The sequence below is a fragment of the Lepus europaeus genome, chromosome 18, assembly GCF_033115175.1.
Source record: "Lepus europaeus isolate LE1 chromosome 18, mLepTim1.pri, whole genome shotgun sequence".
Lineage (NCBI taxonomy): Eukaryota > Metazoa > Chordata > Mammalia > Lagomorpha > Leporidae > Lepus > Lepus europaeus.
Genome location: NC_084844.1, coordinates 40,487,520 through 40,503,239, shown reverse-complemented (window position 1 = coordinate 40,503,239; position 15,720 = coordinate 40,487,520). Strand labels below are relative to the sequence as shown.

Genomic DNA, 15,720 nt, shown 5'->3' with positions numbered 1-15,720 from the left:
GGCAGGGTCAAGGCTGGGGTGTGCCTGGCGCTGTCACTTCCGCCAGGCTGCCTCCCAGTGAGCACCGTTGCTTCTTGTTCTTGCAATGGGCCCCGGGCTGGCCTCCATGCCTCCTCTGAGGCCCCGGTGCCCAGATAGCTATGCCTCCCAGTTCCGCAGGGTGCCCAATTACTGCGAAGGCTGCTTTCCTCTGCCCCCCCGGGACCAGAATGTGCAGAACCGTGGTCCACAGCGGATGCCAGAGAAACAACAGGGGCATTCACAAGTGGGAGCTGCCTTTTCGGACCACTGAGTGATTAACCCTTGCAAAGCTGCAACACACAAAGCAAGGAGCTGTGAATAAACACTCCCCGAATGGGCCTGGAGAATGAGACCCAACAGGCAGCCCTCAGCAGGGCCCTGCCCTCCCCTGCTGGGTTTGCTTCCAGATCACGACCACAGGGCTTAAGTGGATGTAACATGAGGACAGCTGGCACCCCCCCACACACACACACACAGGTCTCCCCTGGAGCCCCACACCTCACTGGCACACAGCCTTCTTAGGACTTGGGAAGCACAGGTGTCTAGGGAGTGCTTGTCACCTGCTCTCTACCTGCTCAGAAATTTCGTGGTTCTCAACGCCTTTCACTGCTGTTCCTGAGGACAGTAAGGCCAAGGGTCTTGGTGTGGGGACCCCAGGACAATGCGAAACCTTCAAGGTCCCTGCTGAAGGGCTTCGTCCTCCAGACTTCACATGCTGGGGTACCAGGGGGATCAGACAGGAATTCCTTCCCGAGTCTGTAGGGGGACACAGGTGCAGGTCCATGGGGTGACCATGTGGGGCCTGGCACCACAGCAGGGGAGCAGAGTGACACAAACGGGGGAGGCTCATCTGTGTGGAGGCAGAGCTGGGGGGCAGCCAGGGAAACCCCAGGACCATGTGCAGAAGGCTGAAAAGGCGTCCCCCGCACAGACAAAGAGGCAGGGAGGGGCACAGGGGCTCAGGGAGCAGGGCTCCAGCTGCTGTAAGCTCCTGCACGGCTGGAGTGCATGAGACATGACAAGAAAGAAGGTGGGGGCAGGGCACAGGGCCTGGGGTGCCTGAGCCTGACCCCAGGGACAGCTGAACTCCTAGAGGGTTTTAAGGAGAGACATAGCACACTTTATAGAGACTGCTGGCTGTGGCACAGAGGGGAGCAGGACACAGAGCTGAGACCGGGGTTTGAAGGCACTGTTTCTGAGGGGTCCAGCACAGCTTCCAGAGGTCTTGCTGCCTTATATGCTCACACACACACACACACACACACTCACCCTATTAATACAGCATGTACACTACTGTCATCTCCATCATGTGGATTAGGAAAGTTCAGAACAGAGAGGTTAAGTCACTTGCCCAGGGCACACAGCCTGAGGATATGAGCCAGTCAGTAAGCTTGAGTGGGAGTTGATGCTTTAGCCATGGCACTAACGTATCACGCCATCAAAGAAGGCACGGACTGGCAACATGGCTGTGTGGTTAGAGGAAAACATTCCTGATGGGCCTGTCCCATGCTCGGACTCCCCCAAGTCAGCAGTTGCCTTCTGCAGAAGGAGAGGTGAAGCCCTCAATTCTGAGACCCTTGGGAAAACCCACCACAGGCGATGTTCTGGGGCTGGGACCTCCCAGGTCAGGGCTGTGGCAGGAAGGCACCAGGGGTCATGTTGACTCTCCAGGAGCCCATACCTTTGGGCGATGGAGGTAATACTTTTCCCTGGGTGGGCGGGTACCTGAGAACTCTTCAGAAACAGAGACAAGGCGTGGGGAGGTGAGAGAAGAATGTGCCCAGGAGAAGGACCCGACTCTCCTCCACTCCTTAACTACTGACCCATGCAGCTCACGACCACACCTGTTGCAGACAACCACAGAGGGGTTAGGCTCTGGCAACATGAGGCTGAGGCACTGGCTGCCCGGACCACCCAGGTGGCTCTACTTTCCACTCTGCTCGCTCTGAGGATGATGGGACTCCATGAGGGGTGTGAGGAACAAGAGTCCTACCCAGGGCTCCTCTGCCAGAAGAGAGGCCCAGGCTCAGAGAGGAAGGGTTGCAGGTTTTCCGTATCCAAAGCTGGACTTGGAACTTGCTGGTCTGGGGCACAGAACAGGTTTTTCAAGTCTCATTTTAAAACTGGGACTGGAACTCAGGGCTAACACAGGGCTGTGGCCAGCATCAACAGTGAACACTGCCTGTTGGGTGTAGTACCCCAGCCACCTGTGGAATTGTAAAGCAACTGTCAGATGTCAGGATTTCGTTCACTGGGTTGTGCCGTACAACTTGGAGCTGGAGTTAGGGCCTGCTGAGACCTGGGTATAATCTTAAACGTCAATCTAATTCCAGAGGCTGCTAATTCATGGTCAGCCAAAGAACAATAAAGAACAAAAGGACGTAGCCCTCGTGTCTTTGTGGAATTCAGAATTCCACAAAGAAGTTCTGGGAGGACTCACTTAGGAGCATGCTGGTGGCATTTCCTGCCTGCCAGGGCACTGGGCCACCAGGTGGATTTTCTTTAAAGACCAGCTGCAAAGCTCAGGAAATGAGGACCGCCTGAGAAATGGATAATTCAGGGATACTCTATCCACACAATTACAGCCAAGCCAGCAAGGCAAGAGCAGCCAGCCTGTCCCCACCAACCAATCAGAAGCCTGGCCTGACTGGCATCCTGCCTGCCGACACCTGTGGGAACCCTGGCATCTCTTCACCATCCCAGAAATAAAGCTTTCTCATCGACCAGACCATCAGGTGTGAGGAATCAGGGCTGATAACATCATCAACAGAGCACCACCTAGAAACGCACACGCCCATCTTCCCTGCACTCTTGGCTAAGCGGGGACCCTCCTGAGGGGTGGCCACAGGTCAGGGGCTGCACAGCCTCGCCCCCTCCCCGGGGGGGGGGGGTCTGGCATCAGAACTCCTCCAGGACAGCTGCGCCAGGCAGTACCTTCTGTCCCACTGCGTCCTCATGCCGCCCCACAGCATGGGGCACCCCGCACAGCAAATGGTTTGCAAATCCCAGCACAGCGTCTCCTGGCCCTGGCTGTCTGCTCCCACCTCCACGGAGCTCTCTTCCAGACCCACCCTGCCCATCAACGCCCCGCAAGTGCTCGGGGACTCCAGCGCTTTCACAGGGTCGCAGCTGGGTGCGGCTTCAGAGCGAATGGTCTGGGAGTTCACTCCTAAATTCTCCTAGACTTTAAGTGTCTCGGAATTCCAAAGCAAGGAGCTGCTCAGGGCCGGTCAGCCTGCTTAGGGCTCTGTGCGATCCGCTTGCTCGGCCACTTTGGAAGCGCTTCCTATTGGCTTCCCCCAAAGGCAGGAAGCCCATGCTGACCACCTCCCCACAGCCCAGACCCACAGAAGTTGCGTGGAGTCCCGTGCACCCGGGGTGAGGGCGGGGAGGAGGGAAACTCGTATTCACGGGCAAGATCAACGGCGGCAAGGCGATCGAGGCCCCGGGCTGGCATTGGGGGGAGGTGACTCCACCCCACACCCCCTCCCCCCGCGTCTGCAGGCTAAGACCCAGAGGCGCCCAGAGCTTCACGAAGCCCTGCCTCTGCCAGGGGCCTGGCGTCTGGCCGGGCCTTCCGGCCTCCGGGGCAGCGGGCAGCCGAGGGGCGCGCGCGCGCTCAGGGCAACTCACGGAGGAGAAGTTGTGCGGGCCGCAGAGCTCGCCGCGGTACTTGCAGGAGAGCAGCATGTCCTCGAGCTGGTGGCCCAAGCGGTCCATGAAGGCAGCGCTGATGCCCTCGAAGTGGCGCGGCGGCAGGAAGAGGCGGAAGTCGGCCAGCTTGCGGAACCATTGGCGGCGCGGCTCGTCGCCCCGCAGCAGCTCGCTGACCAGCGGGCGCGCCGTGCGGTTGGGCAGCAGCAGCCCGAGCCAGTGGCCGGCGTAGTAGAGGTCCCCCTTGGAGAGGCGCGGGAAGCGCAGCGGGTTGTTGTTGCACACGGTGACGGCCGGGAAGGGCAGCTGGCGGCTCCACTCGCGGTGCACCCGCGTGTGCGACGGGAAGCTGAGCCAGTAGAGCAGGCGGTTCGAGGACCAGGACAGCAGCAAGCCGAGCGACGTGCAGAAGGCCAGCACCCAGAGCGCGCGCCGCTGGAACGAGCCCCCCGCCGCCGAGCGTCCGGCGCACATGTGCCGCAGCCCGTGCAGCTTAGCGCGGCTCAGCGACGGCCGCCCCCTGCGGGCGACCCCTGGCCCCTGCAGCGCGCGCTCGCTGCCCCGGCCGCCCCCGGGCTGCCCCGCCGCCGCCACCGCCGCCGGCGCCGGCTCCTCGCGCGCCATGCGGAAGCGTCCCGGGCCGGTGAGCGCGGCCGCGGGCCGCCCGGCTCCGCCGCTCCGGCTCATTCATTCAGCCCGCGGCTGGCGGCAGCGGCGGCGGCCCCGGCCGGGCGGAGCCGCCATGGGAGTCCGCAGCAGCAGCAGTGTAAGCAGCAGCAGCAGCAGCAGGCGCCGCGCGCAGCCCGCGCCAGGGAAGCGTGCGCCCGAAAGGAGCTCCGGTGGCGCGGCATGCCCGCCCGCCCGCCGCCGCCGCCGCCTCCGCGGGCGCCCGCCCGGGACCGAGCGCCGCCCCGGCCCGGCCCTGGCCTCTCCCGAGCGCCTGCCGGGCTGTGGCGGCCCCTGGTCTTCCTGGAGGGTGCCCGACGCCGGGCACTACCTCTGGAGGGACGCCGCCGCCGAGAGCCGCCTCCCCAGTCCCTGGGCGCTGTGCCCGCCTTCCCTCGTCCTGGACCTCGGGGGACCCTGAGCTGAGTCCCCCCTGTCTCGCCTAACCCCAGCTTTTACGCTGGTCCTGGGAGAGGGACCACTCAGCCACCACGCCTGGTGTGGACATTCCCAAGGACCCCACCAGGCTGGCCAGAAGCCCGGCGGTGCTGGGACACGCGAGAGAAGGTGCCAAGGAACGAGCGCCCCCAGAGGCGCGCCGGAGCTCCTGGCGCGGCGGGCGGGGTGGGTGTGTTCGGGGGTGAGTGGTCGCGCTGCCGGCCGCTGCGCTCCGTGCCTCCTCTCCGGGACCCTTCCTTCTCACTGCTCTCGGGGCTGCGCTCGGCCCACACGGCTAAGGCTTTCCCCTGTCCCGCGCCGGAGCCCTGCCGTGCACCGGCCCTCACCGGGGGCTGGGGGCTTCTCGGAGCGTCCTGCGGGCTGCTGCTGCTCCCTTCCGGGTTCCCTCGGAGCTGCGGGCCGGAGGGAAGTGCCGCTTCTCCCCCTCCTCTCCCGTGTAGGTGCCTCGCGGCTCCGGCAAAGCCTGGCTTCTCCGTCCCCTGTTCTCTTCTCTTGGCGCCGGGCGCCGGGAACTGCGGAGCCCCCGCAACACCTTCTGGGGGTGACCCAGCCCCGCTGCTCCGCGCGCCCTTCTCTCGCGACTCCACGTCCGCGGCGACGGCGGCGGCTGCGCTTCTCTCGCGGTTGCCCGGCCCTCCTCCTCGGGCCCCGGGCGAACTTGGGTAGCGGCCGCGCGAGGCTGGCGCGGCTGGGCTCCAAGCACCTGCTCCTCCGCTGGCTGGCCCCGCGGCTCGGGGCGGGCGGGGCGGCGGCGGCGAGCGCTGTGCGCTCCTGGAGACGCGGTGCTGACGCGCCCCGACTCCTCCTCGCTGCATTTTAATTCCTGGCCACTGTGGCCGCTGCACACCGAGTGGGAAGCCTCTTGCTGGAGCTGGCGGGGTAGGGGATGCATCCATCGCCCAGATGTGCCCGGGTGTGCGGGCTTGGGGAAGACAGGCGGGGTCGCAGGGACCTTGTGTGCATGTATGCGACCTTGTAGATAAGTGTGGGAGGACCCTCGAGTGTGTGAGGTGGGCTGCAGAGAGAGCGGCTGTGCAGTGTGCACCTCAGAGCGAGTGTGTGAGCGTGTGGCGTGAAGTGTAGTAGGATGCGCTGTGTGTGTGTGTGCAAATGGCCATTTCTGCGAGACTTGAATGTGAGCCTATGAGTGCTGGCCCTTGGCTGTTACACACTGCTCTGAGTGAGAGAGGGTGTCTGGGGGACTGTGTGTGTGTGCTGTGCATACGTGTGCATGCGTGTCGTGGGTGGCTGATATGAAAGCATGTGGCATGTGGAAGTGGTATGAGCTTGGTGTGTTTCGCTGTGTGTGGTATGTAAAGGACCGTGTGTGTTGAGGTGTCAGGAGCAGTTCCTGGGGCCTCTGGCAGGTTGCACTCAGCGGGACAGCCCGCCTGTCTGCACCCTAGGAACTCCCCCTGTGTGCCCCAGCCCCTTCCTTGGAAATTGTGGCTCAGCCCTGCTCTGGTCAGGCAAGCACCTCTCTCTGGGACAGGTGGGAGGGAGAAGTGTGACCTTAATGGACAGGTGACAGCATTTCTTCCATTCCTAAAGCTGGGATCCTGCAGCCCACTAGTTGGCTGATGACGTCACCTTTCCCTCCTGGGCAGACCCAGGGTCTCCACTAAGCCTCAGACCTTTGTGGACACTCTGATTTGGCCTTTTTAATATTCTGCTTGACTTGCTTAGAACAGTGCATGAGGTGTGTAGTGTAGGCTAGCTGGCTTTCTCAGGTGAGACTGGGGGCCAAGCGCAAGCCCCAGCTCTTTCCGCTGCACCACGGTGCCTTACAGTTTTGTTCTCTGGTCCAGTCACCCCGAGTGCAGGGCTGGGATCTTGCTCCTGTGGCTATCTGGTGGCACAGAGTGCATGGCAGAGTTCTACCTTTTTTCCCCCCATAATGGGCCTGTTGAGACCTCCCTGGACATGTAACACCTGGAGCCCCACTACTCCATGGGATAAAAGAATTCCCCAGGCATTTCCCAGAGGTAAGATGTGGGTGGGGAAGGAGACAGTGTGAAGGAATCCAGAGGGTGGGATACCCAGTGGAAGGAAGAGCAGAGTTTCTCCTTTGAGGACAGGGGACTCCGGGAAGGAGATATTTGGATGCAGGGAGGAATTTCACTCACTTTGTGGGGATGAGTTAGTTGGGCCAGATCTGTCCAATAAGCAGCAGGTCTCAAGCAGAAGAGATTCAGTGTTTGGGTGGGCTTCCCTCCCCGCTGGCCTGGGGTGGGGGGCTTCCCTTCAGTATGGCAACTCCCTTCCCTGCCTCTGGTCTCTAGAGAAGAGGTCCACCCCCTACTCACCCATACACATACATACACACAGTCATACACATGACACTCAAACACAGTGCACATACAAAATACATGCTATACAATGCACACACACACATACACAGAGGCCTTTCTCATCCAGCTGGAGAGGAAAGCATTGCAGCTGGGCATTGCTGGAATTCTGCCTTGGGTTAGGGTCCTGAAGATGTCTGTGGCTGGCTTTGGAGGGAAGATTATGAACCTACTGGCTGCACCAGGGGCTTCTACCAATGACTCACACTCCAGGGCTTCCAGGGGTTCTGAGGGTGCTACAATGACTCACGTCCCAGCCAACATGAGGTAACCTTGTGACCTCAGCCCAGTTACTGACGAAGCTGCCAGGACAAGCAGGTGGCATCTTTTAGCCTCCTCGGGAGTGGCATGAAGGTCTGTTTTGTAACATCCTTTCACATCTTCATGCTTCTGATGCTACTGATGGCGTTTTCTTTCCCAGCACTTTCCCCCTTGAAAGGTACACATGCTAGGTTTGATGGACTGAGTGTCTTCTCTGCCATGGGTTTTCCTAGGAATTCTCCAGGTGGGCAGCTCTTTCAGAGAGGAGAGGTCCCCAGGGCTCATGGCTCAGAAACTCAGAGAAAGATGGGATGTCCAGTGACCTCCAGCAACAACTTATGGCTCTGCTTATGGAACACATGTGCAGTGCTCCCTGAGGAACCCCCCCCCCCCCCCCACACACACACACACTCACACACCCTGCTCTCTGACCAACACTTTGACCAGCTCGGTGAGGTTCTGCTCACTCTTCAGCCCCCAGCATAAGCAGCCGTCCTTGGTAATGATTCATTGGAGTGAGTCTCTGGCAAACTTTTTCCTCCTTTCCCTGTAATCCCCATATGAATCCCCATATGACAGTCCTGCTGTGGCTGTGTCCAGGCCTTTCTCCTGGGCAGTGAATCCTTTGAGGACAGGGACCACATCTCATTCCTGTCTGTGTCTCCACCTCTCAGCACAGAGTCCTAGCAAAATGATGGAATGCATGGACACAGAGGAAGAGAAGAAAGAATTGAATATTTCTCAAACCACTGGTATGTGCCAGGCACTGGATTAAGCACATGTTTTGTGTAACTCCTCACCCTGACCATGCAGGAAGGATAACTTGGTGATCTTTGTACCACTGTTGAACCAAAGGCTTGGAGTGCAGGATTTGAACCCAACTCTCACCCATTCCAAAGTCCATGATTTCCTTCTCTCTACCACGCTTCCTTCAAAACTACTATGATAAATAAGAATGCAATGGACCTTCCTAAATGCCCAAGCCCCTTCCAAGGGTTTACACTAAAAGTAAGCATCAGAAATGTCCTAAGTGTTCAATCTTCAAAATAACCCAACAAGGTAAATACCATTATTTTCTCTACTTCAAAGAGGAGAATCCCATGCAACAGAGAGGCTAAGTTACTCTTTCCAAGCCGCACAGCTACTAGGCAGGGAGTAGTCTGGTTCTGTCCTGTGTGCTCTCAAGTCCCGCTGCACCTGGTTGTCTCGGCCCTCAGACCAACACCAATGCAGCATCTCATGTGAAGCAGCCTTCCCACTCTGGCCCACTCCCTCAGCCAGAGAAACACACACACACTGACCCACATGACCTCTTCATCAAGAAATTAGAATTTAGCATTGTGATTTCCCAATAATAAGCTTTTACGGGAACTTCCCTTTGCTTGTTTATCTCTAGAACACCTGCTGCCCTACACCTGGCATGCCGGCGTTTCGTGTGATGTCTGTGTGCAGTGACAGCAAGGCCTTCTGGCTGGCCAGCCGCCCCACATTCTGCAGTGTGACCACGCTATAAATTATGGGCTCTTATCTCCCTCGGAATGGGTTTGTTGGGAGGGGGTGTCAGTTTGAACCAAGGAAATGTTCTGTTTGCCTAACACAATTTTAGGAGCTGTGCTCCTGTTTACCCATAATCGCTACTGTTCAGGGACTCAGAGCATCTGAGATACCACCCCAGCCTGTTCTTGAGGGAAACTCTTGAGGAACAGTGTGCTGGTTCTATTCTAGAACATCTTGCCTTAGTTAACTCTTCTTCCCTTTACCAAATGGAAACCCATCTTCTTGCACATTTTTCCCATTCTTCCTAATTTATCCACGGGGAGCCATAAAATATAACTAATCTTCCTTTCACGTGGGCAATCTTCAAATATTCTAGGCTCACAGTCCTTCAGTGGCGGAAGGGGCTGTGCCCAGCCACGTCTGTCGGGCAGTCTTTTCTTCTCTAGACGAACTGTTTCTCCTAGATGTCTGCTCTCCGGCTGGGCTCTTAGGTGCTGATGCCCTTACAGGGGAATCGCCACCCCGTGAGTGTGAGCTACCAACCTTTTCCCCTTGACCTTGACATTTCTTCTGCTATACTCCTGGCCCCTTATTCGCCCTCTTCCCTCTGGGCTGTGGTGTAGTTGGTGGGCGCAGATGCATAAAGATGGGTTCTTTGGTCCCTGTTTAAGATTCAGAGTTCACAGTCCTTTAGGACTATGCTGCTGATGGTGATGAGGGCTCACACCACTTGCAGTATCAGAGTTCATTGCAACTATGGGGCACATGGACTTTTGTGGATCTGCCTGAGAACCTGTTTCCTTTTCTCCCCTGCTCTTTGTTTTTCTGGGCTGTCCATGGCTCTCTTTCCCTCTGCCTCTCTCCCTCTCCTCCTCCTCTTATCGCTTTCTCTTCTTTCCCTGCCCTTCATCCTCTGTGCAGCCTTCGCCTGAATCCTAGTGATCCTCTCTGAAACCTCCTCAGCTTATGCTGCTTGTTGGTGACCTCGGGCCCCAGAGGCGGCCGCAGTGTTTCAGGGTCTGAGCACGTGTCCAGTCGTCATGATGGTGGAAGAGAGAGCCAGGAGGACCTATCTGCGGTAGGTGTGGATTGTTGCACACTCATTTTTTCACACTCGCTCTGCCCTTGCCCTGTGAGCTGGCACTGGAGTTGCTACCCCACCTCGTCTCTGCAAGTGTTTCTGCATCTCTATTGCCTGCCCCCTCCCTTCGTGGTTTTCTTGCACACATTTCACCTCTGCTGGTTCTTTCTCCCTCTGGGCTCTTTCTTTTACAATCACCAGATTTTATTTTTGCCCCATTAGTCATCCCCATTATGTTTGAATACAAGTTCTTATCACCTCTCTTCCAGTCCCAGGAAATCTCAGGCATAAGAGATCAAGCAGAGGCCAAGGCTACCAGAAGGACAGTCCTGTGCTTGGAAGGACCAGGTCCCAAGAAAGCAGTGGCTCACTGTGCAGGGACTCGGCTGATGCACTGGGTCCCTGCCTAGTGCAGAACCTGAAAAGTGGGTACTGGCTGCACAACCCAGTTTCACCCCTTCACTTTTGGGGGATGAGGTGAAGGTACAGAGAGAAGAGAGACTTGCTACACCTCACACTGGTTGGTGCTGATACAGGCAGACCCAGAACCCAGGGAACAACTTCTGCCCACCCTATGTTCAGAAATCCCAGTTTGAAAGCAGTAATATATTCACATGGTCCAAAACAGACACAGGGGCTTCCAGTAAAATGTCTCTCCATCCCCCACCCATGCCCAGCCACCCAATTTTCCTCCCTGGGGCAACCAATGTCACTGATATCTGGCGTGACCTTTTGGAGGTAGTTTATGAATATGCATATCTATACACGGTCTTCAAATACCCCTTCCCCACTTTCTTTTTTACATCCAGGTTACACTCAGTGAACACCACTGACTAGAATAATTGTATTTCATGTTCTGCACATCTTTTCTGTGTTTTCAGTGATTTTATGGTTGCCTTCCCTGGCACCTTATGCCAACTTCCGTTATTTTCCTCAACTTCTCATTGCACATTATCCTGCTCTCCCATCCAGAAAGGACAGTGGGTCCTATGACAAGGTGGTACACAGAGCTTGCCATTGCATTATCAGATTTTCGTTACCTCCTTGCCAGATAGGAGGATAGGTGAGAGCTCTCATGTGAATAATCTCAAACAGCAGATAATACAGATATTTCTGTTTGCCTCTGGAGTGCATGATATAATGCATTTGCATAGAATTTAATTTTCTGGCCATATTTTCCTTTGGCTACTGATAGCGCGCACACACACACACATACACATAACTGAGTACCTCAGGCACACACATCATTTGTTATATAAGAAGATGGTCCAAACATGTATCAATTGGCAGACAAATTGAGTTTGGGATTCAGATGTTTCTGTAACTAATGCACAGAGTGGGTAAAACACACCATAGAGAGAACCAGAAGGTGTTAGTGACAAAAGTGGTCTTAATGAATATGCAGTTGAATTAAGAAGGGAAAATTGAGCATGGAACTTAGGGACTTGCCCCTTGTCACTAGAAAGATGTTCTGACAATGGGGATGATGATGTTTGAGAGATGATGTTGATCGGGCACAAGCTGTGTGCCAGGCACTGTGTTTAATGAACATTAAATTAACTCATGTAATCCTCACTGCAGCTGATGAGGATTCCAGCTCTTTCACACAGGAGACGGCGGCAGAGACAGGATGGGTAACTTGTCCAGTTGGTGCCTGGTTGACTCCAAACTCGGAGGACTTACTTACGTTGGTTGTAATTAGCTGAAAGCAGTGACTGCAGTGGATATTTAGTGAGCACCTAAGGATGCTGGCCACTTCTCTTGGCATTGGGAACACATCTACCCAGATGTGGTCCAGGTCTCAGCTCTCAGTCTGCTGGGGGGCATGGGAAAGAAAATAGTAAATGTGAATATTTTTTCAAAACCTTTAATGGATTTATTTTATTTATTTGAAAAGAAGGAGAGAGAGAGAGAGAGAATGTTTTCCATCCACTAGTTCACTTTTTTTTTTTATTTGACAGACAGAGAGAAAGGTCTTCCTTCCATTGGTTCACCACCCAAATGGCCGCTACAGCCGGAGCTACGCTGATCCGAAGCCAGGAGCCAGGTGCTTCCTCCTGGTCTCCTATGCGGATGCAGGGGCCCAAACACTTGGGCCATCCTCTACTGCCCTCCCGGGCCACAGCAGAGAGCTGGATGGGAAGAGGAGCAACCGGGACTAGAACCCGAGTCCCATATGGGATGCCGGCGCTGCAGGCAGAGGATTAGCCAAGTGAGCAACGGCGCCGGCCCCTGGTTCACTTACCAAATGGCCTTAACAGCCAGGGCTGGGCCAGACTGAATCCAGGAGCCTGGAATTCCATCTATGTCTCCCATGTGGGTCCTCTGCTGTCCTCCCAAGCACATTAGGGAGCTGGATTGGAAGTGGAACAGCTGGGATTTGAACTGGCAACCATATGGGATGCTAGAACTGCAAGCAGTTTACCCACTACACCAAAACACGAGACCTATAAATATGAATATTAAATATAAAGGAGTTAGCAACAGGTAATTTTCATGAAACTTGAATAGTGGTCTATCAGGATGAGTATAATGTGTTGAGGGGACCGGGGCAGGGGGTGGGGTGGGCGGTGTTCTTCCTTGATGGGTCTGAGAGCTATCACCATATAGTTTCTCTTCTTTCTGCTGAAGTTTCCATTCGTTTTCTTTTTTCATGCTAATTTGTGGAGAAGTATGTGACCTCTGCCCCCAGGAGCCAACCTTTGAGCCAGGATCTGAGACAAGCAGAGGTGGCACCAGCATCACTACACTGGAGACATCCAGATATTCTGTGTCCACCAAGCCCAGCTCTGTGATGTTCACTGCCTCCTCCTATGTGGGTCTCTGAACTCCCATTGGTGTCTTGTTGGCCTGTGAAATCCGCTTTCTGAGTTCAGGCCACCACAGTAATTAATCTGTCTCCCTCTACCAGCCACCCTTGCCTATCCTTAATTTTTGTCTGTGTTTGGGCTTAAGTACCCGGTCTCGGTTGTAACCTTGGCTGTGGCCATAAAGTCAGCAGAGAAGTGGAGCCGAGCACACCTTTCTACCCAATTTGCTGTCCCATAAACATAACAAAACTCTCATTAAAATAGTTAAGCCTAATAACCCTCTGCAGCAGTAACCATCTACTCATATTACAAAAAAGGCATAGAGTTAAAATAGGATTTAATGAAATATAAAACTCCAGGTACAATTAGGCATTTTATTCACAATTCCTTGACTACTGCTGTGATTATTCTTGGTCATGACTTCATCCTACCCTGTGTCTCACCCCCGCTTTGGGGAGCGCTAACCAACCAGCCAGAACCTGTCTTGCAGACAGACCCTCTGTGGTGGCTCCACGATTTAAAGCCCGGTTGGTTTGTCAGGAGCCTCCATTCAGCCCAGCTGCTCCCCCTCCCAGCCGCAGCTTTCCTCTCTGTCAGCCACTAGCGGTTTGTTTACTCTCTTTCCCTTATAAAAATCCTGGCCAAACACCTCGGGGGTTTCTACTCTGAGTTTATCTTCCCTGTCCACCCACAGCAGGAGCGGAAAGGGAGAGATTTAGTAGATTTCTGCAGGGGTGTGGACCTGCATGATTATCCAAGGAGAAGAAAGGAAAACAAGGGGAGAAGAGGGGAGAGAAGGGGAAGGGAGGGGAGGGAAATTGCACAAAGGACCAATCAGGCACCTCCCAGGTGCTGTGATGTCGCCGCATATTGCGTCTTCATGACAGCTTTCTTGGGTGGGTCGTGGCATCACCATTTTCTAGAGACACAGACTCTAGAAGCGTAAGTTAAACCACAGCAGATATCGTGGCAGAATGCAGCCATTCATGGAGCGCTTCCTACTGTCAGGCAGTGGGCAAGTCTCGTTTTCCAGGTGAAGCAAGTGAGGCTCAGAGAGGTGATGTTCCTTGCCAAGTGTCGCAAAGAGTAGGCCTCCAGGGTGTCAGAGCCAGGACTCCAACCCAGGTATCACTCCAATGTGTCGGTAATTGTTAGAAAAGCAGAAACCCAGGGGTCTAGAGAGAGAAACAGACCAAGCGGGTGGCAGCACAGTTCTGGGTTTTATGAAACCCCTTGGGGGAGGCGAAGGAGGTGAAAGCCGAACTTGCTGGGGCTTGAAGCCAGGCTCTCAGTAGCTGCTGTGGCTCTGAGAGCTGGGTTCTTCCTGGCCCTGCTGTGACGCTGCCAGGGCAGAGCTAAAGCTAGACAAGCCCGATTGTGGGGAAGAGGTTTTCGGAAGTAGCTCAGAGTATGAGTGCTGGACTGGATTAAGTAGGCTATAGAAGGCCACACACATTCCCCTCTCAGCATCCAGATGGCATTATATGCTAAGAGCCACCACATGGCACAAGGAGGAACTTTACAAACCACAAGTCTACAACCTCCCTCTTTTATCTCCCTCCTTCTACCTTTCTTGCTTCTCCTCTTCTTTTTCTTTTCTTCTTTCACTCCCTTCTTCATTCTCTCTTTCCCTCTCTTCTTCTTTCTCCCCTCTGTCCCTCCCTCCTTTCTTTCCTCCCTCCCTTCCTCCCTTCCTTCCTTCTCTCCTCCTCCCTTTCTTCCCCCTTTCTCTTTCCTTTCTCCTTCTCAACTCCTCCTCCCTTCTCTCCTTCCCTCCCTTCCTCCTTTTCTTCCATCTTCCCTCCCTGCTTACCTCCCTCCCTGTCTCCCTCCTTCCTCCCTTCCTTCCTTCTTACAGCTTTGCTTTGTCCTTTCCAATCAATACTTCCTTAGCCCGACAGTGCTTCAGTTGACTCACTCAATATTTCTCAGCAGCCTACAGCACTAACACATAACATTAGATTCAAAACAGCTTTCTGAACACTCCTGGAGTTAGAAAGGCTAGTTCGTAAGCTTGGGAGTCATAAGAGCTTTGAAACAGCTCACAGCCTTTGAACTGGTAATTCCATATCCTGGAAGAGTTCCCTGAAGAAACTCAAAAGTAAAGAAAAAGCGCAAAGTTGTTCATAATGGGAATTTTCATAATGGAAAGAAAATAACAAATTACAACCAGCTCACCCACCCAGCAATCAGGGAATGGCCAAGCAACAAAGATACTATATCACTGGAAAATTATGCCATAGAAAAACTCATGACAGGATGCCAATGTTTAGCATTAGATATAAAAAGTACAGAGTAAAACAGATTACAGTGTTGGGGTGGGGATTTGGGGCAGTGGTTAAGATGCCTGCACCCCCATGTCAGAGTGCTGGGTTTGAGTTCCTGCTCCACTTCTGAGTCCAGCTCCCTGCTAATGCACACCCTGGGAGGCAGCAGGTGATGGGCTCAAGCACTGCAGTGCCTGCCATCCATCTGGAAGATCCAAATTGAGTTCTTGGCTCAATTCAGACTGTCCCAGTTCTGGCTCTTGTAGGTATTTGGGGAACAAGCCAGCACAGGGGACAGCTCCCTGACTCTCTGCCCTTTAAATAAATACAATAAATAAGTAAAGATTTTTTTAAAAAGATCATAATCCAAGCACCACATCTATTCTGAGCACAACTTTAGAGAAACACTTCTTTGAACACAAACAATGGTCAAAAGAGAATTAAGACAGAGTTCACTAACAATGTTATTTAGGTTTTAGGCAAGCAAACAAAGCCCAAGAAAGCCTAGAAAAGCCAAGCTTGGAAAGCCACATTGGAATCAGAAGGCTTCTCTGCCTCTGTAAAGTGGAACCACTAGACTTTGGGCCATTACATGCTGCACCTTTTGGTCAACCTGCCCATCCTCCCCACCTTGGCACTGCTCACCAACCAGAAAG

General features: G+C 54.5%; 1 protein-coding gene across 2 annotated transcripts in view; it reads right to left on the bottom strand.

The window, feature by feature from the left end:
- The window catches only part of ASIC2 (acid sensing ion channel subunit 2), a 1,095,751-nt gene that overhangs the window by 293,062 nt on the left and 786,969 nt on the right, over window positions 1-15,720 (bottom strand). Inside the window, exon 1 of one of the 2 annotated variants that reach the window (XM_062216313.1) lies at window positions 3,655-4,362. The exons of the other annotated variant lie outside the window; for it this stretch is intronic. Coding sequence (XP_062072297.1) covers window positions 3,655-4,362 — 708 coding nt within the window. Of the gene's footprint in view, window positions 1-3,654; window positions 4,363-15,720 lie in introns of those variants that run through there. 2 annotated transcript variants of the gene reach the window in all.